Source organism: Paralichthys olivaceus, chromosome 4, assembly GCF_024713975.1.
Source record: "Paralichthys olivaceus isolate ysfri-2021 chromosome 4, ASM2471397v2, whole genome shotgun sequence".
Lineage (NCBI taxonomy): Eukaryota > Metazoa > Chordata > Actinopteri > Pleuronectiformes > Paralichthyidae > Paralichthys > Paralichthys olivaceus.
The window spans coordinates 54,849-80,000 of NC_091096.1; the positions used below are offsets into that span (position 1 = coordinate 54,849).

Genomic DNA, 25,152 nt, shown 5'->3' on the forward strand with positions numbered 1-25,152 from the left:
TCAAAGCAGAAACGAGATGACAAAAATGAAAAAGATGAAAACTTTCTTTAAAAGTTAAAACAGCAAACATCTGGTTACATCAATAATCAATTCACCAGGCAGCACCTTCAAAATAAAAGCTTCCATTCAGTTTCTTAGGTTTAAAGACTTCTAAGTAAAACTGGTTCAACTGCTGCGTCTCAGTTCAGGCTCCGCCTCCTTCGAAGGTGGTGGCCCCTGAATTTTGAGAGAGCTATAATGTTTCAGTCTGACAGGAAGTCCCACCCCTTACAGGAAGTGCCACTTAGTGGACGGGGCCTGTTGTTTTTAAGTCGCCGGCTGCTGACTTCACATCCCTCTGTGTCCTGATTGACTGAACATCACCTGACTGTTGTTCACCTCCTCATAGTCGTCATCCTGAGAGGTGATGATGTCACACAGCTGGTAGCTGTTCTCCTGTATGTGCTCTTCCTGCTCTCTCATGCACTTCTTTAGTTTCTCCTTCAGGTCAGGGAGTTCCCTCTGATACAGGAAGTCAATGATGTCTGAGGAATAGGGGAGACTGACTTGAATTTAAACATCTTAAAAACTTTTAACATTTATAACAGGAGAGAACATTCAACTTCAACACTAGAAATACCACACTGCGCTTGTATAATCCGCATACAGTTAAAACAAAGATTAACCAACAACTCGTCATGTAAACACACTCATCAACAGATGCAAAGTAAATGACCTTACAATTGTTATGTCTGACCACGATACTTGACCTGTGGTTGGTAGCGGACACTGCAGCTTGGTTTCACTTGATTAATGATCATCCTCATGTCTGTTTATTTTATTCATGTTTCCTCTGTATCTGTAATCTGCAAACCGATGGCTGACGACAACCAGCTTGACGTTTCAGACGGATAAATCTATGGCTTGTCTCTGACATCACATGATGTCACTGACTATGCAGCCAATCAAAGTCCACAAACTAAAGTAAATTCTGACTCTGATTCAAAATCCAGATCACAAAGATTGTTTTATAGAACTGATAGATACAGTACTGATCACAGTACTATGAAGCACTCATCACAGTATGATGATGTAATGATCACAGTAGTATGAAGTATTACAATACTAACCTCCATATGATAAACTGGTCCAGTTGGGAACTCTGGAAACTTTCAGTCTGTGAAAACTCTTCTGTACACAGACAGGAGTCACGTTACTGCAACACATCAACACATTACTACAGTTACTTTAACAGTACAGATGGTACCACACCAATACAACATAAGTACTTGATATGTACTACATTAGGTCTACAAAGTACTACACCAGTACTTCATCAGTACTACATCAGTACCTCAATGAGTCATAACTGACTAAATTAAGTGCTCAGACTCATGACCGGTCACTGCGACCTTTCGACCTCACCCAACATCCTGAGCCACCTGGTCCCAGTCGATGTCTGCAACGTCTTCAACATGCATGTTGTACAATCTGAAAAAACCCACACGTGATTGGTTCAAATCTGGTCAGGTTGAGGTACAGTCTGGTTCAGGTGGTTCCTGAGATCTTACGTGTTAATGAGATGGATTTTAGCCTGAAGTCCTGCAGCTCCTCTGTTGAAGATGCTGCCACCTGGAGACAGTTTAAACTTCAGGATGCTGAACCTGAAACACAGAGAACACCTGAGAATCTGAGCACATGATCACCCGAGCATCTAAATCATGTGTAAGAGAAATAGGAAAGAGGGTTTGGTAGAAAGAAATCCAGATTTTATTAAAAATGACCGAACAAAGGTCACCACCAATCAAATCCACACTGAACATCCCAGTAACAAACTGAAACCACAGGCTGATCCAACTTGTATGAATTTCATCAAGTCATCATGTGACTCAGTGGGTGTGGCCTGGATGTTCTCCTGACAACGACATGATTATCCTGATGGAGGATGGAGTCCTGGGGGATCTCCTCCCAGCCCTGGATCATCACTGAGCTCCTGAATAGTCTGTGGACGGACTTGGTGTCTCCTCCAGGCTCTGGAGACACAAACCTTCTTGTGACCACATGTATGGATGAGTCCTCCTGGAGGAGCTGGACTACCTGTGCAACCTGATGGTGCTGCAGTTAGCGCCTCATGCTACCAGTAGTGACGAGGACCCGAGCAGAACACAGAACTAGAATGAGTCAGGAAGGACCAGGAGAGAGCAGCTGTCTGTGGACACCACATTAAAAACATTCCCTGTTTGGGACTCGTCTTGATTTTTTTCTCATTGAACCTGATGTGACTTTGATTTGCACCAAAACAGAGAAACTGATTCACAATCACTTGTTCTTCTAAATGAACACATGGATCTGAAGTTTACACTGAGCATTAAGGTTCCCTCACTTTATTGAGCAGTGTATTTCCCTCAGTGCTAAAGAAGAGTAATTGTCAGGTGTAATCTTTTTATTCTGTTTTGGGTCTAATATCTGGATCCAGATATAACACCAGGATCAGTATCGGACCCAGCAGGTGTACTGACCACTTGAGGCGACACTGGGTCCAGGACCTGGTTCCAACATGCTGACTGATTTCCTTCCATGGCAGGTTGTTGAACAGCTGGTCTCTGCTCAGACCAGCACCAGGACTCTGCTGGGCTATGACCTCCAGGTGAGCCTTCAAAGCAGACTTCAACCTGGACTCTTCATCTGCACTCCACAACCCACGACCTGCAGCTGCAGAGGAAGACACAGAGACCCAACAGGATTTCAGCTGAACCGTTATCCAACTTTGGGTACTAACAAGTCCTGGGCTCCTTCTACAGGTTTTCAGAGTGTTCAAGATGTAGTGCGGCAGGAGGTCACATGAAGAAAGGCAGAAAACTCATGTGGAGAATGATGTTCTTTATAACCAGAGAGAAATCTGGTATGTTTTTTCCTGTGCCTTATTTCACTTTGTATTTAAATATGCGATAGAGCAAGAACAATGAAACTGAACAGAAAAGTGTTCCACAATCAGGAAACCTTCACTGTCAGAACATTTTCAGAAACAAGAGAACAATTTACTGGACACATTTTTTCATCTCCGCTGACTCAACTACAACAACCTCACTTGCCTCCACCTCAAATGTACTGACAGACTTTCCAGAATTGATGTTCTCATGTGTGCAGAATGTTCTCATTTAAGAGAATTGTGGTTCAGATTGTTTACCGATGGTGGAGAAGCGTTTCTGTAAAGCATACACGCTGCGGTCCATCTTCTCAGCAATTGTCTTCCAGTCATTACCATGAAGGTTCTGTAACTTGATCAGAGAACTCACTTCCCCCTCCGTGAACCTGAAAGAAGACACAAAGAATATGATACACAGGGTTCCACAGATAAAAATGTAAAGATACAGAGGGTTCCACGGGTAAAACATAATGATTGGGTTCTACAGGTAGAATCCAAATAACAGGAAGATTATATGATTATTTGATCTCTGACCTTCCCATGTGATTCCTGTCATCAAAAAGCTTCTTGGCTCTGGTGAGAACTTGTTGACATGTCCGGGGGATCCCCTCAGCTGAGAGACAGACAGGCGGAGAGAGAGAGTAATTTAATTTATGTATTATTTATAATAGTTATTTTTATCAGTGACCTAAACATAGATCACAATGGTCATGTATTCACATACCTATCTTCTCCAGGAAGTGATGTCGGGCTCTCAGCCTCCTGATCTGAACTTCCTGCTCTTTATACCTCTGAGGAAACAGAAGCTGATTGACTGAGCTGATGCCCGTCAGAGCCAGGAAGTCTGACACATTCTGCCTGATTCTCTGATTCTCCTCCTGAGAGCACCGCCCCCGACGCAGCGACACACCTGGAGAACAGGTGCGATGTTAGAGTTCTAGTTCCACTGAGTCTGATCCTCTAACGTCATCAGCAGAAACACACAGACCACCTTCTACTTCTCGTAGTGTCAGAGACCAGAACAATGATCTCACAGAGTTTGAGTTTTTGTTGTAGACGAAACTAAAGTTTTTTTAAATCCCTGAAGTTGACTGAGAACTTCAGCTGGAAATAAAACTATAAAGTGACCATGAGTAAATACACGGACTAATGTCAGGAGATGATCACATCCTCTTTTCTATGAATCATCAAAAAATACTAAAAAATACACACATGAAATAACAGAAGCCAACAGATAAGCACTGCCAGTGCTTATATATGAAATGAATATTATATATTCACACAATCATGTATAATTACATATGATATATAATCTTTTTATTACGAGCTAAGAGGTTGATATTGTTCCTGTGTAAACAGAAAGAGTGTTTGTCTTTTAACGTCTTAATTCATGGATATACAGAAAATATCTGATTTCTTAGAATCAAAACTTAAGATACATCATGTGTGTCAGTGAAGCCTTTAGCCAATCACAGCAGAGTGACATCACAGAGAAGCTGCAGCAGGAGAACATCTGTCTTCGACTGATGTGTGATGACATTTCATTATGACCTCACTGTGTCACTGTTTGTTTGAAAAGCAACAAACAAAGTTTGATGAATTCAACAAGTGTCAGAACCTGATCATTAGAAACAAAGGAACCTTGAAGTTTAAAGTATTAGAACCTTGTAGTTTGAAGTTCTTGAAGCGTTCCAGGTCGTATCTCAGCAGCTTATTGATCTGACTGACAGATTTCTTCTTGACATCTGGATCAAACTCTTGCAGCTGCTCAACCAACACAGAGTCCAACCTGACAAAACACACACACACACACACAAGATCATCAACCATGAGGACACAACAAGAATCAGGTACATTGGCTTCAAAAAGACAAACTACAATGAGCAACTAACTTTGTTTTCTGGTTATTAGGTTATTAGACCAACATCTTCTTAACCAAAGTGTGAATGTACGTCATTATTAATCACCATCTTCACACACACACACACACACACACACACACACACACACACACACACACACACACACACACACACACACACACACACACACGTTATGATTCAGAGAAGAAGAAACTCACAGATCTTCATCTCCAGCTCTTTTTCTCAAACTCTTCTTCTCTCCTCCTGTCATCACCTTTTTCTTCTCTTCCTTTACAGTGTTTTTTGTTACCATGGAAACAAAACAGTTTGTCTCTGTGTTGGAGTGGGTGGTTGCCACGACATCGATGGCCTCACTCGGTCCACTTTTATGTCTCTTTTCTTTCTTCTTTTGTGTTTCACTGGTTTCCAGAGAGATCTCCTCGTCCGCATCTGTCTCCTTCTTCCTCTTCTTCATCTCGCTCACACTGTTTATCTCTCCATCAGCAGGAGAAAGACCAACCCCCTCTCCCTCCACAAAGGTCTTCTTCTTTTTCTTCTTCTTCTTCTTTACCTCCATCTCGCTTTTTATCCCTCCATCTGCAGGAGGCAGACCTACCCCCTCTTCCTCCACAAAGGTCTCCTTCTTTTTCTTTTTCTTCTTCTTTTTTATCTCCATCTCGCTTTTTATCTCTCCATCAGCAGGAGGAAGACCAACCTCCTCTTCCTCCACCTTTGTCTTCTCCTTCTTCTTCTTCTTCTTCTTCATCTCGCTGTTTATCTCTCCATCAGCTGGAGGACGAAGACTGGCCTCCTCTTCCTCCATTTGTCTCTTCTCTTTCTTTTTCTTCTTCTTCACTCTTCTCTCAGCTGTGTAGATGTCAACAGGAACAGGAAGTTCCTCGAGACTCTGTGATGTCCTCTTCTTCCCCTGGAGGGATGAGTTCATGACGGATGGAGAGAGGACGATGGAAGGAGGAGAAAATGATGAGTCACAGATCAATTTGTTGTTGAAGCTGAAAAAGAAGAAACAATTTCAGTGAGTTCAGATTAAAACGGATCAGGTAGGGAGGGAGGGTCGTCCTCTGATCGTCTCCCCTCTGCCAGAGTTTCCAGAGAGATCGATATATTTTCGTAAATATAGTTATACATTAGTATATGTATATAGTTATACATTAGTATATACAGTTTGTATATTGTTTTCCATATTACTCCTTTCATTTCTATTCTGCTCGTTGTTTAATGTCTTCACAGACTGACCTGGACTGACCTGGACTAACCTGGACTGTCCTGGACTGTCCTGGACTAACCTGGACTCACCCAGACTGACCTGGACTCACCCGGACTGTCCTGGACTAACCTGGACTCACCCAGACTGACCTGGACTCCCCCAGACTGTCCTTGACTAACCTGGACTCATCCGGACCGTCCTGGACTAACCTGGACTCACCCGGACTGTCCTGGACTCACCTGGACTCACCCAGACTGACCTGGACTCACCTGGACTCACCCAGACTGACCTGGACTCACCCGGACTGTCCCGGACTGTCCCGGACTGTCCTGGACTCACCTGGACTCACCCGGACTGTCCTGGACTCACCCGGACTGTCCCGGACTGTCCTGGACTAACCTGGACTCACCCGGACTGTCCTGGACTCTGGTTTTGGACTCACCGTCTCTCTCGGTCCCACTGATACACGTGCAGGTGGTCAGCTTCTTGTTTACTACCGGTTTGACAACAGCGCATGCGCAAGACTCGTCTTCTTCTTCTTCTTCTTCTTCTTCTTCTTCTTCTTCTTCTTCTTCTGCTTCTGCTTCTGCTTCTCTGGTGTCACTGCCCTCTGTTGGCTTCTTTTGGTCATTGGACCTTCAGTTCAGAAATGTTATAAACGTAAAAAAGAATTAAAGTATATAAGATTAAAGTATTAAATTATAAATGTATTAAAGTATAAAAGTGTATATGTTTTAAAGTATTAAAGTACATCAAGGCCTGGATGACCCAAAACTTCTTACTACTAAATTCAGACAAAACTGAGGTCGTAATATATAGAGCAAGTCTCTAGGACAGCTTTCTTCCACCTGCACAATATTAAGAACATTAGAACCATCCTGTCTCAGAAAGACGCTGAGAAACTCGTCCATTTGTTCTCTAGACTAGATTAACTCTTTATTATCAGGACGTCACAGGAAGTCTGAGAAAAGTCTCCAGTTGGTCAAAGTGCTGCAGCAGAGTGCTGACAGGAACTAGAAGGACAGATCTTATTACTCCTGTCTTCTCTACATCGGCTCCCTGTAAAATCCAGAATATCAAGATCCTGCTCCTCACATTTAAAACCTTAACAATCAAACCTTCATATGTCAAAGAGCTGATAACACCGTGTCATCCAGAAAGATCAGTTCACTACCAAAACACAGGTTCTCCTGTGGTTCTAGAGTCAGTAAGAGGAGAACAGGAGGTAGAACCTTCAGCTACCAGGCTCCTCTCCTGTGGAACCAACTCCCACACTGGGTTCTAGAGTCAGTAAGAGTAGAACAGAAGGTAGAACCTTCAGCTACCAGGCTCCTCTCCTGTGGAACCAGTTTCAACTCTGGGTTCTAGAGTCTGTAAGAGTAGAACAGGAGGTAGAACCTTCAGCTACCAGGCTCCTCTCCTGTGGAACCAACTCCCACACTGGGTTCTAGAGTCAGTAAGAGTAGAACAGAAGGTAGAACCTTCAGCTACCAGGCTCCTCTCCTGTGGAACCAGCTCCCACTCTGGGTTCTAGAGTCAGACACCATCTCAGCATTAAAAGTTAAAGTTAAAATGTTCCTCTATGATAAAGTCTATAGTTCTGGGTCAGGTCCTGAACCATCACTTAGTTATGCTGCTATAGGTCTAGACTGCAGGGAGAACTCCCATCATGCACTGAGGGAGAACTCCCATCATGCACTGAGAACCTCTCCACTTCTCTCTGTCTCTCTGCCCCATTGAATAAAGTACCCAGAGTACTGTTTTCACTCACCTCTGTGACTGCTCCATCCAGTGTTTACTGATTTCTTTTTTCTGGAAAAAGGACGTAGAGATTGTAGCAATATTTCAAACATTCTATGAAACATTTGTTCCAGTTTATTCAGATGATTCAAAGATCCTATCACAGGAAGAGCAGGTTCTGGTTTCAGTAAACCAGACTTCACAGTTTCAGTGATCAGGATCAGATCATTGGTCAGTTCACACGGTGGAGATGCTAACGACAGCAGCAGCATCACAGTGAAGAGCTAGGAACCAGGAAGTTGTTCTGTGAACAGATTCATGTTCAGCATTAATGTTGTTCACATCATTTTCATCCAACAGTTTGGATAATGAGACATTTGAGAAGATTGTGTTCATGTGGATACCAGCACACAGAGAAATAAACAGCAGTGAAGGTGGATTTATTATCTGTGAATCATGAAGAAGTCTTGGACATTGCACTCTTCAGTAAATCTGAAGCAGAAACAATAAGGAAACATGATCAAAGAATGGCAGCAGGAGGCAGCTCACACAGGAAACAGCTTTATACAACAGGAAGTGAGGAAACAACAAGGAGCAGAACATGGTGACTAGAGGCTGAGGACACACAAGACTCAATAATACACTTAATAAACACACATCCTGCAGGATGATCCCTGAATAACAGAGGAGTCAGTGGAGCCTGATGCTTCACTGTAATGTTAGAGAAGAGAAACGATAGAAGAAGGAAACTACAAACATGGAGAGAAGAACTTTTATCATCGGAACAGAGAGAATGCTTCATTATCTGAGGGAGACAGGATCAGACAGCAGATTTAATATGAGTCACACCCCAACACAGTGGAGTGGTGGTGATGCACCTTAACGTTGGTTGCCACTCGCAAATAAACCAAACAAAGAAGAAGCAGAAGACCATATATTAAACAGATTTTTGGAACAGGGAGATGGAATTTGCTTCGTCTACTCCACGTGTCCACCTTGTACTGCAGTACCTTCAGGAACACCCCAACACAGTAGATGCCGGTTACATAAAGAAGAAGCTTTATCTGTCTATTTGTCTTTTAGCCTTTTAGTCTTATTATTCATCAAATGCTGCCTGAGCGTTTTATTCATAATAAAAAATCTGACTGTTTAATTTTTTATTCATTTAAAATTTTATTAGAAATTTACAAATGTTGAAAGTTCTCTGATAACATCAGGATTGATTGATTGAGACACTATCACATTGTTAATAAATATTTGAAATCATAATCAAACACAGTTTCTTCATGTGACATTTAAAGAACTAAAGGACACAAGTACAGGTAGAGCTAGACCAGGTAGAGCTAGACCAGAACCAGAACCAGGACCAGGACCAGGACAATGACCAGGAACAGAACTAGAGGTAAGAAAAGGACCAGGTCCAGGTCCAGAGCCACACAAATAATAATGACCAGGTCGTAGTCCAGGTCTGGTCCACGTCTAGGACCAGGTCTAGGACCAGGACCGAGACCAGAAACAAGTCAAGGCCCCAAAGGTTTCATCTCATGAGACATTTGCTCCTTAACAGAATAAACTTAACTTTGAAAATGTGGGGTTATGGTAAGGCAGGTTTTTTTCAGGGAATTTCCACCGCAGGATCCTGTAGCTTCTCAGAACCTGAGAGACCCTGATTCTGGTTCTGATCCTGGTTCCTGCCATTGTTTAGTTGCTGGTCCTGGTATTAGTTGATACAGGTGTGGTCAACATAAAAGATCATGACCCAGGTTATTAAACTGGTCTGTCCTGGAGTCAGAACCAGATCCTAGACCTGGGGCCTGGCCCCAGATCTAAACTGTATGTGTGGAAGTACATATCAGCACAGTTTGGATCCTGGTTTCAGTGATGATGGCGATGGGGGGAGGAGTCATCCTCGTCCTCAGTGTGTGATGTCATCAATGACGCTCTTTGCTCATCCATCCTCCTGGACTGGACTCTCTGGATCAGACTGAAGAAATCCTCCTGACCCTCTGTAGCTGATCCCACCCGGTCATCCAGGTCAGGGAGGGAGCACCGCTGGTCCTCCATTCTGTCCGACTACAGCGGGGGGAGATTTTTAAAAATAATTTAATTTCATTAATCATAATAAATGTCATCAGCGGCAGCAGCTTCACTTTAAAAATGAAGGAAAACATCAAGTCAGTGAAAGAACTTTGTTAACGTTTGTTAATAGAAACTGACCACAACCTTGTCTGTGTGTACATAGAGTGTGTTTATCTGTTTTTATGCCTTTGTGCTGGCGACATCTAGTGGCTGGTGATGATGTTTTCAACAGAAGGTATTGGATACAAAAACAATATTTTGAATTTGGTGCAAACGTTCACTTGGACTCAAAGATGAACAGATATGGTTGTGGAAGTCGCTGTGATCTCACACATGATCATCATTAAATGTAATTTCTCAAGTCAAGAATGAGAGACTAATGGTGACTGGTCACATAATGACCACTTGTCTCCAGACCCTGATTTCTCATGTACCTCTCCTGTCCACCAGGTGTCCTCATGACCTTGGAAATCTTGATATTTTGTTAATGTTAAACTTATGTCCGTCCTGGCACAGGAAGTGACATCACATGTGACTCTTTGGTGTCTCTTTCCTTTTAAAAAATCTTATCTTGTGGCCAAACACTCAATGTAGAACCTTGTTAAGATCAATGAGACAAATTGCAATTTGTGAATATGATACTATACAAATACAAGTTGATCAATTGGTTGAAAGTCAACCGATGATTGATTCCTGACTTCATCTTGTGAACGTTTAGTTTTACATGTTGAAGAAAAACAACATGAGTCTTCACAGATCAAACAGAATATTTTTCTACCTGGAAGTTAATTAACATGTAGTAGAGGTCCACAGTGGGCAGGGGGCACTGTTCGTGGCTGCAGGCTCCACACAGAGGAGCTGGCCCTGGATCAGGCAGGAGACTGACGCTGGCTCTCTGGTCATCCAGTCTCTGTCCCTGAGACTCCAGGATCAGGTTCAACAAGGCCTCTGGCTCCTCCTGCTGGCTGCTCCTGCACTAAAACAGAAAGGAAAGAGTACTGATGTGAGATGAGTTGTTCAGTGATGACGTCAGACATTTGAATAGAAGATGTCTTGACATCAGTCAGAGTCAGATTTACCTGAATTTGAGGAGCCCAGGTTCTGGTCCTGGAGGTCAGAGCAGAACTGGGACTCTGACTCCGAGGTCTGGAGGAACTAGACCTGCCCTCAAGGCCAGACCATGGTACAGGACTCACAAGACACCTGAAGGGTGAGGTGGAGCCTGGGGTACTGGAAGCAGAGGGAGGCTGAGGTACAGGACTCATGGTAGCGGGACTCTGACGTCTCAGTCTTCTGTCCAGATGTCCATTCTGATGAGAGGGTGAAGAACATTTAGGCATCGTCTCTCCAATCTTTCCGTTCTGATGAGTAGAAGAAGAAGTGGAGGGAGCAGGCTGTTTGTCAGCCATGGCGCGTGGGTTGTGCCAAAGTTGGTGATGTCATCAATGGAAAGAGCTACAGAGAAAAAGTCATCAACTCAGGATCTGATCAAAACACAAGACATTAACTGAAGCTCTCTGGACAATGTCTGGAAACCCCCCAGTGAGTGAGTGGACGCGTTGATGAGGTTTCTAACGTAAAGGACGTGAAACTGGAACAACACAAGTATCTCAGGATGAAGAAGAGGAGCCGTACATGTAGAAGACGTCAACTTGGGAAGACGAGGAGATTCCGGATTTTTTGGTGATAAGGGCCGACGCCGGTGTGGACAAGCTGTAAATGTGGGACCCACAGTGATTGGAGCAGCAAAAACAGCTACCACCCCCCATAGTACTACTTTGATTGCCAGATGTTATTTCTGCAGTTTTATATTGTTTGTATTTGTTATTACCTGATTGACACTGGATGGAATATCAACACTGGTTGCATATTATTATAGGCATTAACATGGTCAGAAAGGTTGATATATGGACAGGCACCTTATGACACCCCTGGGGTCCTCGGGGCGTGGTCGGGCTATTAACTAGAAGACTGTCCTACAGTTAGCTCACATGTAGCAACAGGCTGATGGTCATGAAAACATTTCTGTGTTACAGAATAAAACCTGAACCCCCCGTGATAACTCATGCACGACTGGAGGTGTATTTTGTCTCCGCGTGTGCAACATAAACAACAACACTGAAAAAGAAAAGGTGAATATGTAGGTTTAGATGAAGCGACGCCCCCAACCCATATTAATACTCATACTCCTCGAAGCACAGGCAGAGGTGGAGGGATGGCAGCAATCTCTAAATCTGACTTATCTATCAACCCTCGACCGAAAGAAAGTTATAACTCCTTTAAAAATCTTATAATCAGCCTCATCCATCCAAGCTTGAAATCACATCAACCAATTCATCTAGTTATCATATATCGTCCTCCTGCCCCTTACTCAGAGTCTGTATCTGATTTCTCTGAAGTTCTATCAGAGCTAGTTCTTAGGACAGATAAAATAATTATAGTAGGTGATTTCAACATTCATGTAGTTGTTGCTAACAACAGCCTTAGTTCAGCTTTCAACTCAATAACAGACTCGACTGGTTTCACTCAACATGTGTCTGAATCACACTCACATCAAACCTTCATTTCTGAAATCCTAGAAAAAGCTGTTGCTAACCAGCTGTGTGACGACTCAGATAGAAATGGTTTGTTGGAAAACTTTCAGTCAGGATGTAGAATCCATCACAGCACAGAAACAGCTGTTAAAAGTCACTAATGACCTTTTCATGCCCTCAGATGATGGACTTGTCTCTGTCCTCGTCCTGTTGGATCTTAGTGCAGCGTTTGACACCATAGATCATAAGATCACAGAGACTAGAACAACATGAAGGGATCAGAGGAACTTCAGACTGGTTTAAATCATATTTATCAGATAGATTTCAATTTGTTAACATCAACAATGACCCCCCCCCCCCATGCACATGCAAGTAAGTCATGGAGTTCCACAAGGTTCTGTCCTTGGACCGATACTCTTCACCTTATATATGCTCCCTTAGGCAACATCATGAGAAAGCTCCACATACACTACCATTGTTACGCAGACGACATCCAGCTGTACATTTCTATGAAGCCTGATGAATCTAATCACTTAGTTCAACTTCAGGAACGTCTCAGGAACATCAAGGCCTGGATGAGCCACAACTTCTTACTTCTAATTCAGACTGAGGTCGTTGTCACTGACCCTAAACATCTCAGAGAATCACTGTCTGATCAGAGAGTCACCTTGGTGTCAGTTTGTCCTCCAGCTCCACTGTGAGGAACATTGAGTTATGTTCGACCAGAACATTTGACCAACACATAGAACAAGTCTCTAGGACAGCTTTCTTCCACCTGTGCAATATTAAGAACATTAGAAACATCCTGTCTCAGAAGGACGCTGAGAAACTCGTCCATTTGTTCTCTAGACTAGATTAACTCTTTATTATCAGGAAGTCACAGGAAGTCTGAGAAAAGTCTCCAGTTGGTCAAAGTGCTGCAGCAGAGTGCTGACAGGAAGTAGAAGGACAGATCTTATTACTCCTGTCTTCTCTACATCGGCTCCCTGTAAAATCCAGAATATCAAGATCCTGCTCCTCACATTTAAAACCTTAACAATCAAACCTTCATATGTCAAAGAGCTGATAACACCATGTTATCCAAATAGATCAGTTCACTACCAAAACACAGGTCCTCCTGTGGTTCTAGAGTCAGTAAGAGGAGAACAGGAGGTAGAACCTTCAGCTACCAGGCTCCTCTCCTGTGGAACCAGTTCAAACTCTGGGTTCTAGAGTCTGTAAGAGTAGAGGGTTAATGAGGGAGTTTCTCCTCCACAGTCTCAAAGTGCTGCTCATTGTTCAACTGTTGGTTTCTCTATATGAAGAAGATCTGAAGATCAGGACCTTCTCTGTAAAGAGCCTTGAGATCATGGATATTAGGATTTGGCGCTGTACAAATAAACTTGAATTTAATTAAATTGAATTGATCTTTCCACAGCAGAAGTTATATGTCATGTCCCACCTCCTGCTGCTCTACAGGCTCCACCTCTCACCTGAATGCTCCCCACATGTTCCTGTTGTTGTCAACAAGTCACAATCTGCTGCTGCTGCTGCTTCATAGGACAAATACTCACTACAGGAAATGTCTGGACGAATTTCTTAATACCACTTTTTACTCCATCTAGTGTCTGTCAGAAGAATCTATACACACAAAGTTAGCATGTAACACACAAACACCTAAAACCTCAGAATCTAAATAATTAATGAGACAAATCCTGAAAATGTTTCACAACAATTCTAAATCAATTTTCAATTACTTAGAAATGTTTTACCTAAAACCAGCAGCTAGATTGAAGGGATCGACATAGTGGTAAGTAGATAATGATGGAACTTCTGTGCACTATCCCTTTAAGGTGAGTCTGATGTGTGAGTGTGAACATGGAGAACGTTTCATCCTTCGCTCCCTGAGCGTCTGTTCTCTGTCACTCTGCTGAGTGGGTTCATCTCCTGAGAGAACAAGAGACTGAGAGTCACTATCAGCTCCAGTTGAAGAGTGAAGCTGAACTGAGATCAGTTCTTAACAACCAGAGTTTATCTCCAGTGTTAAGCAGAAACTTTAAAACATGAAGAACTCGGAACAGTTTGGTGGATTAGTTACAGCAGCAGCTCTTCTGGGTCAGGAAGCAGAGGATCATGGGTAATATCCAGAGTTCAGAGCTCAACACATTGATTCAAACACTTCATCAGACACAGAGACCAACAGAGCTCATCATGTGTGGTTGCAGGGGGCACTGTTGCTCAGTAACAGTTATATAGTGTTGATTTAAGTTCTGTCTTCAACTCTGAAATAAAACTCCACAAATCCAACAACTCAGCAAACAGCTGACATCACGAAGTTTGATCAAACGCAGTCTGTTACTTCACCTCAACATCCCAACGCTCGTCCAACGCTCGTCCAACGCTTGTCCAACACTCGTCCAACGCTCTCTCCACGTTTCCAGGACAAATTCTCCTCCTTCTTCTTTTTCAGGTCTGTGCTGTGTGTGAAGAGTCTCTGTCCACACACACACACACTCACACACACACACACTCACACACTCACATATACACACACACTCACAAACAAGCTCACACACTGGCACAATGGAAGAAAAAGAGGACAAACTCCCCCTCTAGGCTTACATCATGGTAACTATGGTAACCAAAGAGAGGCTCCAAATCCTGCGTCCCTCAGTCCAAACACACACACACACACACACACACACATTCCTGCATTGTTGAGAACTATTGAGTCGAGAACTGGGTCCTTGTTCTACAAAGTTCAACATATCCAGGATCTCTTTCTTTATCCAGCTGAACTTAATCTAACAATCACAGTCAGGCTAAGTGGTCACATGATGCTGGTTATCAACTCGTTAAGTTAACTCAAGTTTTCCTTATCAAGATATGAGCGTGTGCACATGAAGGGGCGGGGTATACTGCGTATGACCAATCACAGACATGGACAGTTTGACTGACAGCAGAGCTGAGGATCAAACTCCAAAATCAGAGGAAAACAAACATCCAGAATAAAAGAAACAGTTCCAGCTGCTAAACGCAGGAAGAACAGCTGGTGAAACATCTGGGATTGTGTCCATGTGTAAGTTATGGTGCCCCCTGGTGATATTTGAGGAAAATGTGCATTCGTTGTTTTGGTGACAGGATGAGTTGGAGCATCTGGAAACAAAGTATTAAAGTATGTGTGGTTCTCCTCCGCTTACACAGTACATCAGTATCAGTAAGTGAAGTACATGTAGATAGTCTGTGGTACTGTGAGTACTTTGCTCCTACGGGTCAGGTTGGTTCTGTTGGGCTCCAGCAGCTGACAAAGGTTCATCCTCTGAGGAGAATCTAGAGCTTTCAGAAACTACTCAGAGGATCTCAAAGGATCATGTGGGTCTCTGAAGACCCTGGTCCTCCTCAGAGACTGGAACGATCCACAGCAGCTCCACGATAAGAACATGATGTCGTGGTTCAAAAGAGGGGAGTGGTCAGTGGGCAGAGCTTTATACTGTTTGATCTCTTATCTCCAACTTAACTTGGAGCCGGTCAGCTGATCAGCATAAGTCCCTTGTTCTTTACTTTGTTCTGTACCTGGTTATATCCCTGGTTCTGTACCTGGTTCTGTCCCTGGTTCTGTCCATAACAATCATTTAGTCATCACTTCACTCATTAACAATCATTTCAGGTTCTGGTCTTGACCTTACTGTGTGTGTGTGTGTGTGTGTGTGTGTGTGTGTGTGTGTGTATGTTTTCTAAAGTGACAGTCCAGTTAAATCTTATCTTTAACTTCTGAAGCTCTGGACTCTGTCAAGTTATTTAAAGACTAAAAGACATAAAGAGCATCATGGGTAATCACAGTCCTTATCATAGTAGGGAATGTTAATGACGAGCAACACACACACACACTATCAGACATGTCCTCATGTACAAATACTTTAAACATGAAGTTACAAACTGTTTCTTCTAATGTAATGAATCTGTTGTTGTGTTGATGTCTTCAGTTCATCAGCATCTATTGTCCTCGTGTCCTGGAGACGGATCCTCACATGTGACTCTGAGCTTCAGTTACTGCTCAGAAAGTGTCTCTGGTAGTTTGACTCTAGTTGAGTGAAGGACAGAGGACGTTGCTGCTTGTTGACATCGATGAGACAAACTGAATATGAGACAAACTGAATGTGAGACAAACTGAATGTGAGACAAACTGGGAATGTGTATATAAGACAAATACATGTGAAGGATTGATTGATTTTATCTTCACACAGTTTGTTGCCATAGTTACTGACTCAGAGTTAAACTAATCAAAGAGTTTTTATTAAACCTGAATTCTGGTTTAAACTGGTTCTTTGTTCTGGAAACTTCTTATCTTCTGTGTGAGTGTTTCTATTCCAGTTTTTTCCATATTTGGTTGTATGCACTTGCGCTCTATCTCTCTCTCTGTCATTCTCTCCTGCCTCACACGCCCCGCCTCTGTCTCTCATAAAAGCTCATCAACCTCAGTCCGTCCTCTGCTCTGCAGCACAATGGCTCCAAAGAAAGTGGAACCAAAGAAGACGGAGGTGAAGAAGGTGGAGGTGAAGAAAGAGGAGCCTCCTCCTGCTCCTGCAGCACCAGAGATCAAGCCTCCGGAGGTCGACCTGAAGAGCGTTGTGGTTGAGTTCACTCCCGACCAGATCGAAGAGTTCAGAGATGCCTTCACGCTGTTTGACGAGACGCCCGCTGGTGAGATGAAGATCACCTACGCTCAGTGCGGCGACGTGATGCGAGCACTTGGCCACAACCCAACCAATGATGAGGTGCTGAAGCTGCTGGGGAGACCGAAGGTGGAAGAGCTGAACGTCAAGCTGCTGGACTTCGACAGCTTCCTGCCCATGCTGCAGCACGTGGCCAGATCCAAAGAACAGGGCACATTCGAAGACTTTGTGGAGGGTCTGAGGGTCTTTGACAAGGAGGGAAATGGTACAGTGATGGGGGCGGAGCTCCGCCATGTCCTCGCCACCCTGGGAGAGAAGATGACAGAGGACGAGGTGGACCGACTGATGGTGGGACAGGAGGACGCCAACGGACACATCAACTACACCGAGTTCGTCAAACACATCTTGGCGGGATAAATGTGAAATAAACGTCACTGTGTCCAAATCACGTGTCGACACTTTCATTCATTTTATCATCAAGTGTTGTTTATTGACAAACATGTTTAATGAACTCTTGATAAATAAATAAATGACGAACATCCCATCTCCATATCAAAGAAATAATTAGAATACATTTATTTAGACAAAAGCTTTGAAAACAAAAACATCAAAGACAAGAAGTAAAAAATAATACATTTAAAAAGAGAAAATTATTTAAACTCATACACACACACACACACTCCAACACACAAACACACACGTCTACACACACACACACACACACACACACACTCCAACACACAAACACACACATCTACACACACACACACACATCTACACACACACACACACACACACACTCCAACACACAAACACACACATCTACACACACACACACACACACACACACACACTCCAACACACACACACATCTACACACACACACACACACACTCCAACACACAAACACACACATCTACACACACACACACACACACATCTACACACACACACACACATCTACACACACACACACACACACACATCTAAACACACACACACACACACACACACTCCAACACACACACACATCTACACACACACACACACACACTCCAACACACAAACACACACATCTACACACACACACACACACATCTACACACACACACACACATCTACACACACACACACACACACAAACACACTCCAACACACACATCTAAACACACACACACACTCCAACACACAAACAAACACATCTACACACACACATCTACACACACACACACACACTCCAACACACACACACATCTACACACACACACACACATCTACACACACACACACACACACACTCCAACACACAAACACACACATCTACACACACACACACACACACACACACACACTCCAACACACACACACATCTACACACACACACACACACTCCAACACACAAACACACACATCTACACACACACACACACACACACATCTACACACACACACACACTCCAACACACACATCTACACACACACACACACACACAAACACACTCCAACACACACATCTAAACACACACACACACACACACACACTCCAACACACAAACAAACACATCTACACACACAAACATCTGCTAAATATAAACCAAACAAACCAGACAAAGTCACACATCGCATTTATTGTTTCTATTAAAAAAACAATAATCAAATTTTATTTGTACAGCCCATATTCACAAATCACAGTTTGTCTCATAGATCTTAACAAGGTGTGACATCCTCTATTCTTAACTCAACAAGAGTAAACTACCCAAAACATTTCTTTTGACAGGGAAAAAGAACGTAGAAACCTCAGAGAGACACACGTGAGGATCCGTCTCCCAGAATGGAAAGAAGTGCAATAGATGCCACATGTAATGGAGAACATAAGAAAAAATAAGAGTAGAATAGAGTAAACATGATGGAAGGTAAATTAATTAAGGAGTTATTTTCAGTAGTGGTCAAGTATCTGGGGAGACATATTGTGTATCAAGCAGTCTTGTTGTGATCATTGTCCATGATTACGATCCACCATCGCAATCATGATGTTACTTTGTGTAACATGTAATACTGTAATCTCTAAATAGTGAATCTGCTATTTTGTAGTTCTGTCCGAATGTTAAGTGAAGTTTTAATACCCTATATAGTGCACTCTTTCCCACAATGCATGATGTACAACTGATGGTCAATCACAGAGTAACATATCCCATCATGCATTGCAGTGGAGAGTGGTCATCAGGAACATAACGAGCTGTCATATAAATATGAACAGAGCATCACAAAGTGAGACAAAATCAAACATGTTTATTTTTACATTTAAAAATAAACATTCAACGTGTTTTTAACTAAAAGTTTTAATACTAAGAGTAAAATAAACATTTAAAATTCACTGTGGGATTTCACACGGACCGTTGTTGTTGTTGTTGTTGTTGTTTGTCATGATCCTGTGACAATGAACCGATGCAGAGAAAATGATCTGAGTCGTGTCTGAAAATGTTTTTTCTTTTACTGATGAGCTCAGTATATATATAGTATATAGTCCTCTACATAGAAGACATTATATAGTGATGAGCTCAGTATATATATAGTATATAGTCCTCTACATAGAAGACATTATATAGTGATGAGCTCAGTATATATATAGTATATAGTCCTCTACATAGAAGACATTATATAGTGATGAGCTCAGTATATATAGTATATAGTCCTTTACTGCTAACTTTAGCTCATTAGCAGTTAACACTGCACAGCTGAGGCTTATGGGAATGCCATTAGCTCTGCAGCTATCTCATCATGTAGTACAGCACAACTTAAAAGGTGACCTGATGGTGGCGCTACAGGACACATCCATAGGATTTATCAGCTGGGAACGTGAATGTTATATTTACAACTAAAAAAAACAGAACCATAAGTCAGAGCAAAAACAACGTAGCCTAAAGTTACCATCATGCACCTGGATAGATGAGGTCTTTCATTGGTTTTTCTCTGAACAGATGACAAAACTCTGATCTCTGATCAGATCTCAACTTCCAATGAGATCAGTTTCCCCTTCACTTTGGTCCGCCTCCTTTTTCTTTCATGATTGATTGACAGACCCAGCTCCGCTCTGATTGGCCAAAGGGGCATAAAGGTGGGACTGAAGGAATCGTGGGTAGCTGTCAGTCTCCATCAGGCTGAAAATCTGATCCTGGGCCAACTGGAAGGAGGCGGGGTTAACTCCGAGAAGTAGGCTTTGATTGGTCGATTCTCTGACAGTTGAGTCCAAGTTAACCTGGAAACAGAGGGAGGGTAAATTACAGGTCCAATCACAGGACAGACAGATAGACAGATAGACAGACAGTCAGACAGACGGGTACCTGTCTTGCTGCAGTGGTAGAAATAAACTCCTCATAGATTTTCGTAGCTCTGAGAGCCATCCTGCTGAGGGGGCGTATCCTTTTGAATCTCTCTACAGCCAACCAGAAATCCAGATTCTCCTCGCTGAACTCTGACCTTAAGAAGTGACGGAACACTGCCAGACCATCTAACCAATGAAAAGGAGCACTGTCATTGTTCAGGTTCCTCCTCTCACTGACAAGCAGAAATTAGAATGCCTTACACTGATTGGTCAGCAGAGCCTCCAGACTCTCCGCCCACCTCAGCATCTCCCCTGGAGATGGTCTGAAGAAAAATTGCACCTTAGAGATACTGAAACAGTAAAATCTAATGGACTCACATGAAGCCAGCTGAAAACACAGATAGAACCACCTGGAACCAAATAGAACCACTAGAATCTATCTGGACGGATTTGTGTGGATCAGGGTGACTTCTGGGTAGATTCTGGGTTCCCGGCCCTATGAAGCTCCTTCACTTGTTATCGGGGTAAATCACCATGGTAACTTATGCTGAACAACTAACCTGCAATGTGTGTGTTCCTACCTGTTGTTTCTCAGAGCTTTCTCCAAACTGTTTCCATAGAAACGGGTACAGTTTTCCGGACGCCGTAGAAATGACAGACGACGGCGAACATCAGGATCTCTGAAGAGACCAGTCAACAAGTGAGACAAACAGGAAGTGTAAACAAAAACAAAGTGTGTGTTTTTACGTACAGATTCTTGGTCTTCTTCGACAGGTGAAGGTTCCTGAACTCAGAGTCCTGAACAAACAAAACAACAGACAGTCAGAACAGGTTCTATCAGACTCAGTCTAGTTCTGGTCTGATCTGTTCTGGTCTTGGACTCGACTGACTGATTGACCCTCTACCTTGGTGCTGTTGAGCAGCTGTAGAATTTGGTGCAGAGACCCCCCCTCACTGGTCAGCTGTTTCCTCAGAGAGTAGGGGGAGGTGGGGAGGGGATCGGGGTCAGAGGTCATAGAGCAGGTGAGTAGGTGGATGGCGCTTTCAGATAGGAAGCAAGGTGATCGAGGTTCCCGCAGCAGGGAACCCTCCGAGAGCGAGCGGCGCAGAACTGAGCAATAAATAATCAATCAGACAGCACACACATGACTCAACAGCATGTGACATCACTGGTGACCATCACTGATGATGTCACTTTGACTCGTCAGCTGACTTACCTGCAGCTCTGTGGGTGGAGCTGAACTGCTCTACCTCTTTGTCCCTCTCATCTTGCTCCTCCTCCTTTGTGTAATAGTGTGTGGGGCTCAGCAGGAGGCCCCCCCCTCCCACACTTTCTGATGTTTCAGAGGCACTCTCCCCCTCCCCCTGCTGCCGCTCTTCAACCTCTTCATCTTCCTCCTCATTCCCCCTCCTCTTCCATCTCTCATCCTCTTCTGTTCTCCCTAGTGCCTTCCACACTGGACTCTGGGTGGAGGAGGAGGGGGAGGAAGGTGGGGGGGGGTGAGGCAGGGCGTTGATCGTCTTGGAGAGAGATGAGGAGGTCAATGGGGGAGGAGGAGTGGAGGAGGAGCTGGGGGAGGAAGGAGAGTGGAAGGGGGGGGTGTCACAGAGGGGAGAGGAGGGGAAAGAGGGGGGGAGCAGGGGAGGATCCGTTGAGGAGAAAGGAGAGGATGAACGATAGAGGAGATCTGACTGACGGAGAGACAGAAGACTGAAATCTGAGGGGAGGTGGGAGAGCTGAGGGGGAGGATGGGAGGGGACACAGAGGTCAATTCAATTTTATTTGTATAGCACCAAATCCCAATATTGATTATCTCAAGACTCTTTACATAGGAGATCAAGACCTTCAAAATAAGAGATCGTAGGTCACGGGTGAAAAGTCGCTTAATTTCTGTACCTGGTGATTGGGCGCCATTTCCGTGGCGACCAGCTGGTGATGAATGTTGTCATGGAAACAGAGACTAATTCTGATCTTTTGCTCAACGCTGAAACACTCGAGTATGAAGGCGCAACGAAAACACGTCTGAGACGACTGCACCAGGTGGATGAGGAGGGGCTCTGGTGACACTACAACACAACAACAACACAATAACACCTTAAAAACACAACAACACCTTAAAAACACAACACCACAATTACACAACATTCGTACCCTCTCTGAGCTGCAGTGTGTTTAGGAACACTGGACTCTGGAGGACGTTACAGCGGCCAACCTCGTCCTCTCTGGTGAACAGCAGCAGGTCGCTGTAGATCAACACTGTCACCTGAAACACACACACACGCACACAGTGTAGTGACACAAATGCTGCCTCTTGAGTCCTGTGACCTTAAGTACCATAGCTTTACCGTTACCTGTCCTGTTAGCTGTCCTGTTAGCTGTAACGTTAGTTGTCCCGTTAGCTGTAACATTAGCTGTAACATTAGCTGTAACATTAGCTGTACCATTAGCTGTCCTGTTAGCTGTTACCTTTGCAGGCAGCAGCTCAGCCTGGTGTAGAATAATTTCCTCTGACATCAGTAAGGTTCTGTCAGGGCTGCACAGATCCAGAGGCTAAAGTCCAAAAGAACAAGAGCAGAACATGTAAACAACAATTACACTTAGAACATCAATCAACAAGAAATCGTTAGTGAAAACATAAGTTACAGCTAGAACATGAAACTGGAAAAGTTTGATTGTAATACTTCTACATTAGGTTAAATATTTGAGGTCAGGATAATGGTGTTGAGGCTAGGAGTCTAAATGAAGCATTTATAAATTATTTCTTCAGCCTCTGATTTAGTTTATGACTCAAAGGCTCTATAAAAATAAAGATAAGAAGGAAGGTTAAAGCTTTGATTCAACTTTTGCTTCTGTTTTAGGACATTGTAGTTATTATTCCAGTTTGGATAGTAAGTGATCTTGACTTCATTCTGTGTTTTCTGGAGGTTACAGTGTATGCTCTTGATCAAATATTCTTGAACTATCTCTAATTTCTGATCTACAAGACACAAACACAAAGCAGTTTTTGAATTTTTGAATTTAATTTAAGGTTCAATTAGGGTCTTTATTTCTAATATTTAGTTATTAGGCTCCATGTTAAGTTCTGTATACCTTTTCTTGCCAAGATGACTAAGATGTTTTAGGATATGTTCTCCATTAGGGTCCTGACTTAAATTCTGACTTGAATGATGTTTGAAGCTCACTTTAAATGTCTTAAGCTGCTTTCAAACAAGCATTGAACTCAAATGTCTGATTGAGAGCCTCCAGATTAACTGCAGAACTTTTGTGCTCGGATTCCTGATATAAAGTCCACAGAAAGTCAGAACAATCCCATGTGTGAACACAGCAGGAGATTTTTTTGCTAACGCTGCTAACACGTGACAGAGTTAATACGTCACTTCCTGTCTGTCTGCCGCACCCAGCTGTTCCACCTCTCACCTGAATAATGAGGAGGTTTTGAAGCCGCTGTGAACAAGTCTGTGCAGAAAACCTGCTGCTGTGTAGTTTATGTGGGAAAGACAATTCCAGATTTTACTTGGAGGTCAAGTTCACTTTAGATTGGTTCAGTGTGAGATTCAAGGTTCCAATGTAGAAGGGCCTGGTTCTGACTTAAGTTAAAGGTAAAAGGTTCTAACCTGGACAAAGATGGGGAAGATGAGAGTTTTTGGTGCCAGTGTCATGTAGCTTTCATAAGCAGAGCACGGCAGATGTGATTGGACGATGGTGCAGTTCTGGTAGTTGCCATAGTTTCTTAGCGTGGCTGATGAAGAGGAGGAGAGGGGCGGGGGTAGGGTGGCAGTGCGGCTGGTAAACGGTTGCTGTGATGACTCAGGTCGAGGGTCGTGGAGAAGGTTCTGACCTCTTCTGGGGTGAGTCCGGTACAGAGGACCTGGTGATCAATGACACAAATATATAAATGTATAATATAATTTATAGTATACTAATCATTGTTCAAGATAATCAAAATTCAGATTGAAGAACATACTGATGGTCGCATTCCTGTCATGACAAACTGGATGCAGGTGCTGAAACAGAGACAGAACATGGGAATGGATCTTTTCAATGACATTATTTTCCTGTTTCAATGGGGATGTTCTCAGTAAGAGAAGAACTTATCTGGTCCGGTTCTGTGTCTGACCAAGTTCTCAGTTTTGATATAGATACATAGTGTCCTCTGGGTTAGACGAGGTTCTAGGTGAGGCCAGAGATCAGTCATTTATGTTTCAGTGACAGATACTACCATTATAATATTGTGTGGTTCTCTCAGTCAAGTTGAATTTTAATGATGTCAGTAACATTCTTGTTCAGGTGAAAGGTTCCTTGTAAAGTTCTAATGGAAACAGAGTTAATGCTCTAATTCTAGTGAAAGGTTCTATGTTCTACGTCCTGGCTCAGACTCACCTGTGCTCCTGGACTGACAGGTGACAGGATGATGTAATTGTCTCCGTTTGATGATGTCACACGGGTGCCCTTTAGTGTAGTGTTGCTGCAGGAGTACTCAGTCACTTCCTGTTCTTCCTCCTCGTTCTCGTGCTTCCTGTCCCTCCACAGAGAACCCAGAGCCGCCAGACTGGCGCGGACCATAGAGCTCTGACTCTGTCTGCGACCATGTTTACTGTGGGCAGGGTGAGGCAACAGTTTCCTGCCTGTCGTCTAGGAGACAGACAAATATTAGCTGACCATGACGACCGTTTTACTCTCTTTACTCTTACACCTGCTATGTGTGTGTGTATTTAATGTAGACTCACTGTGTTGTGTGTCCGCGGGCGGAGTAAAGCTTCACTTCCTGCCATGAGGTCCGGTAAACCTCTCCATACCACTAAAACAATCTGAGATGGACAAGTCCTGAA

At 43.3% G+C, this 25,152-nt stretch overlaps 4 protein-coding genes across 7 annotated transcripts in view; 1 reads left to right on the top strand and 3 right to left on the bottom strand.

The window, feature by feature from the left end:
* Positions 1-26: 26 nt before the first annotated feature.
* Positions 27-6,580, bottom strand: LOC109644162 (transcription termination factor 1). 2 transcript variants are annotated; one of them, XM_069523093.1, is made up of 11 exons: positions 6,438-6,580; positions 4,986-5,780; positions 4,570-4,694; positions 3,630-3,815; positions 3,440-3,518; positions 3,167-3,291; positions 2,499-2,691; positions 1,551-1,643; positions 1,405-1,470; positions 1,110-1,195; positions 27-524 (listed from the first exon to the last, which is right to left on the bottom strand). In XM_069523093.1, exons 1-11 carry the CDS (start codon positions 6,509-6,511, stop codon positions 328-330), a joined length of 2,019 nt encoding a protein of 672 aa, XP_069379194.1. In that variant the 5' UTR covers positions 6,512-6,580; the 3' UTR covers positions 27-327. The 2 variants fall into 2 exon arrangements, with proteins under 2 accessions (XP_069379194.1, XP_069379195.1); XM_069523094.1 differs by having other exon boundaries at positions 6,335-6,522.
* Positions 6,581-8,159: 1,579 nt separating this feature from the next.
* On the bottom strand, positions 8,160-14,931 carry LOC109642653 (G-protein-signaling modulator 1-like). 2 transcript variants are annotated; one of them, XM_020107533.2, is made up of 4 exons: positions 14,692-14,931; positions 10,894-11,269; positions 10,593-10,790; positions 8,160-9,808 (listed from the first exon to the last, which is right to left on the bottom strand). In XM_020107533.2, exons 2-4 carry the CDS (start codon positions 11,221-11,223, stop codon positions 9,611-9,613), a joined length of 726 nt encoding a protein of 241 aa, XP_019963092.2. In that variant the 5' UTR covers positions 11,224-11,269; positions 14,692-14,931; the 3' UTR covers positions 8,160-9,610. The 2 variants fall into 2 exon arrangements, with proteins under 2 accessions (XP_019963092.2, XP_069379196.1); XM_069523095.1 differs by lacking the exon at positions 14,692-14,931 and adding an exon at positions 14,100-14,285.
* A 1,877-nt stretch (positions 14,932-16,808) lies between these two features.
* LOC109642652 (myosin light chain 4-like) lies at positions 16,809-17,445 on the top strand. Its single transcript, XM_020107531.2, has one exon. The coding sequence runs from the start codon at positions 16,830-16,832 to the stop codon at positions 17,415-17,417; it is 588 nt and encodes a 195-aa protein (XP_019963090.1). The 5' UTR covers positions 16,809-16,829; the 3' UTR covers positions 17,418-17,445.
* Positions 17,446-19,603: 2,158 nt separating this feature from the next.
* LOC109642654 (regulator of G-protein signaling 3-like) overlaps positions 19,604-25,152 on the bottom strand; it is a 9,727-nt gene continuing 4,178 nt past the window's right edge. For both annotated transcript variants that reach the window (XM_020107534.2, XM_020107535.2), the window contains exons 4-17: positions 25,051-25,147; positions 24,704-24,955; positions 24,288-24,327; positions 23,938-24,191; positions 22,790-22,873; positions 22,475-22,586; positions 22,220-22,389; positions 21,540-22,059; positions 21,228-21,433; positions 21,074-21,120; positions 20,904-21,002; positions 20,584-20,645; positions 20,342-20,508; positions 19,604-20,256 (exon numbers count right to left, since the gene is read on the bottom strand). In XM_020107534.2, coding sequence (XP_019963093.2) covers positions 20,062-20,256; positions 20,342-20,508; positions 20,584-20,645; positions 20,904-21,002; positions 21,074-21,120; positions 21,228-21,433; positions 21,540-22,059; positions 22,220-22,389; positions 22,475-22,586; positions 22,790-22,873; positions 23,938-24,191; positions 24,288-24,327; positions 24,704-24,955; positions 25,051-25,147 — 2,305 coding nt within the window. In that variant the 3' untranslated portion in view covers positions 19,604-20,061. The remainder of the gene's footprint in view (positions 20,257-20,341; positions 20,509-20,583; positions 20,646-20,903; positions 21,003-21,073; positions 21,121-21,227; positions 21,434-21,539; positions 22,060-22,219; positions 22,390-22,474; positions 22,587-22,789; positions 22,874-23,937; positions 24,192-24,287; positions 24,328-24,703; positions 24,956-25,050; positions 25,148-25,152) is intronic.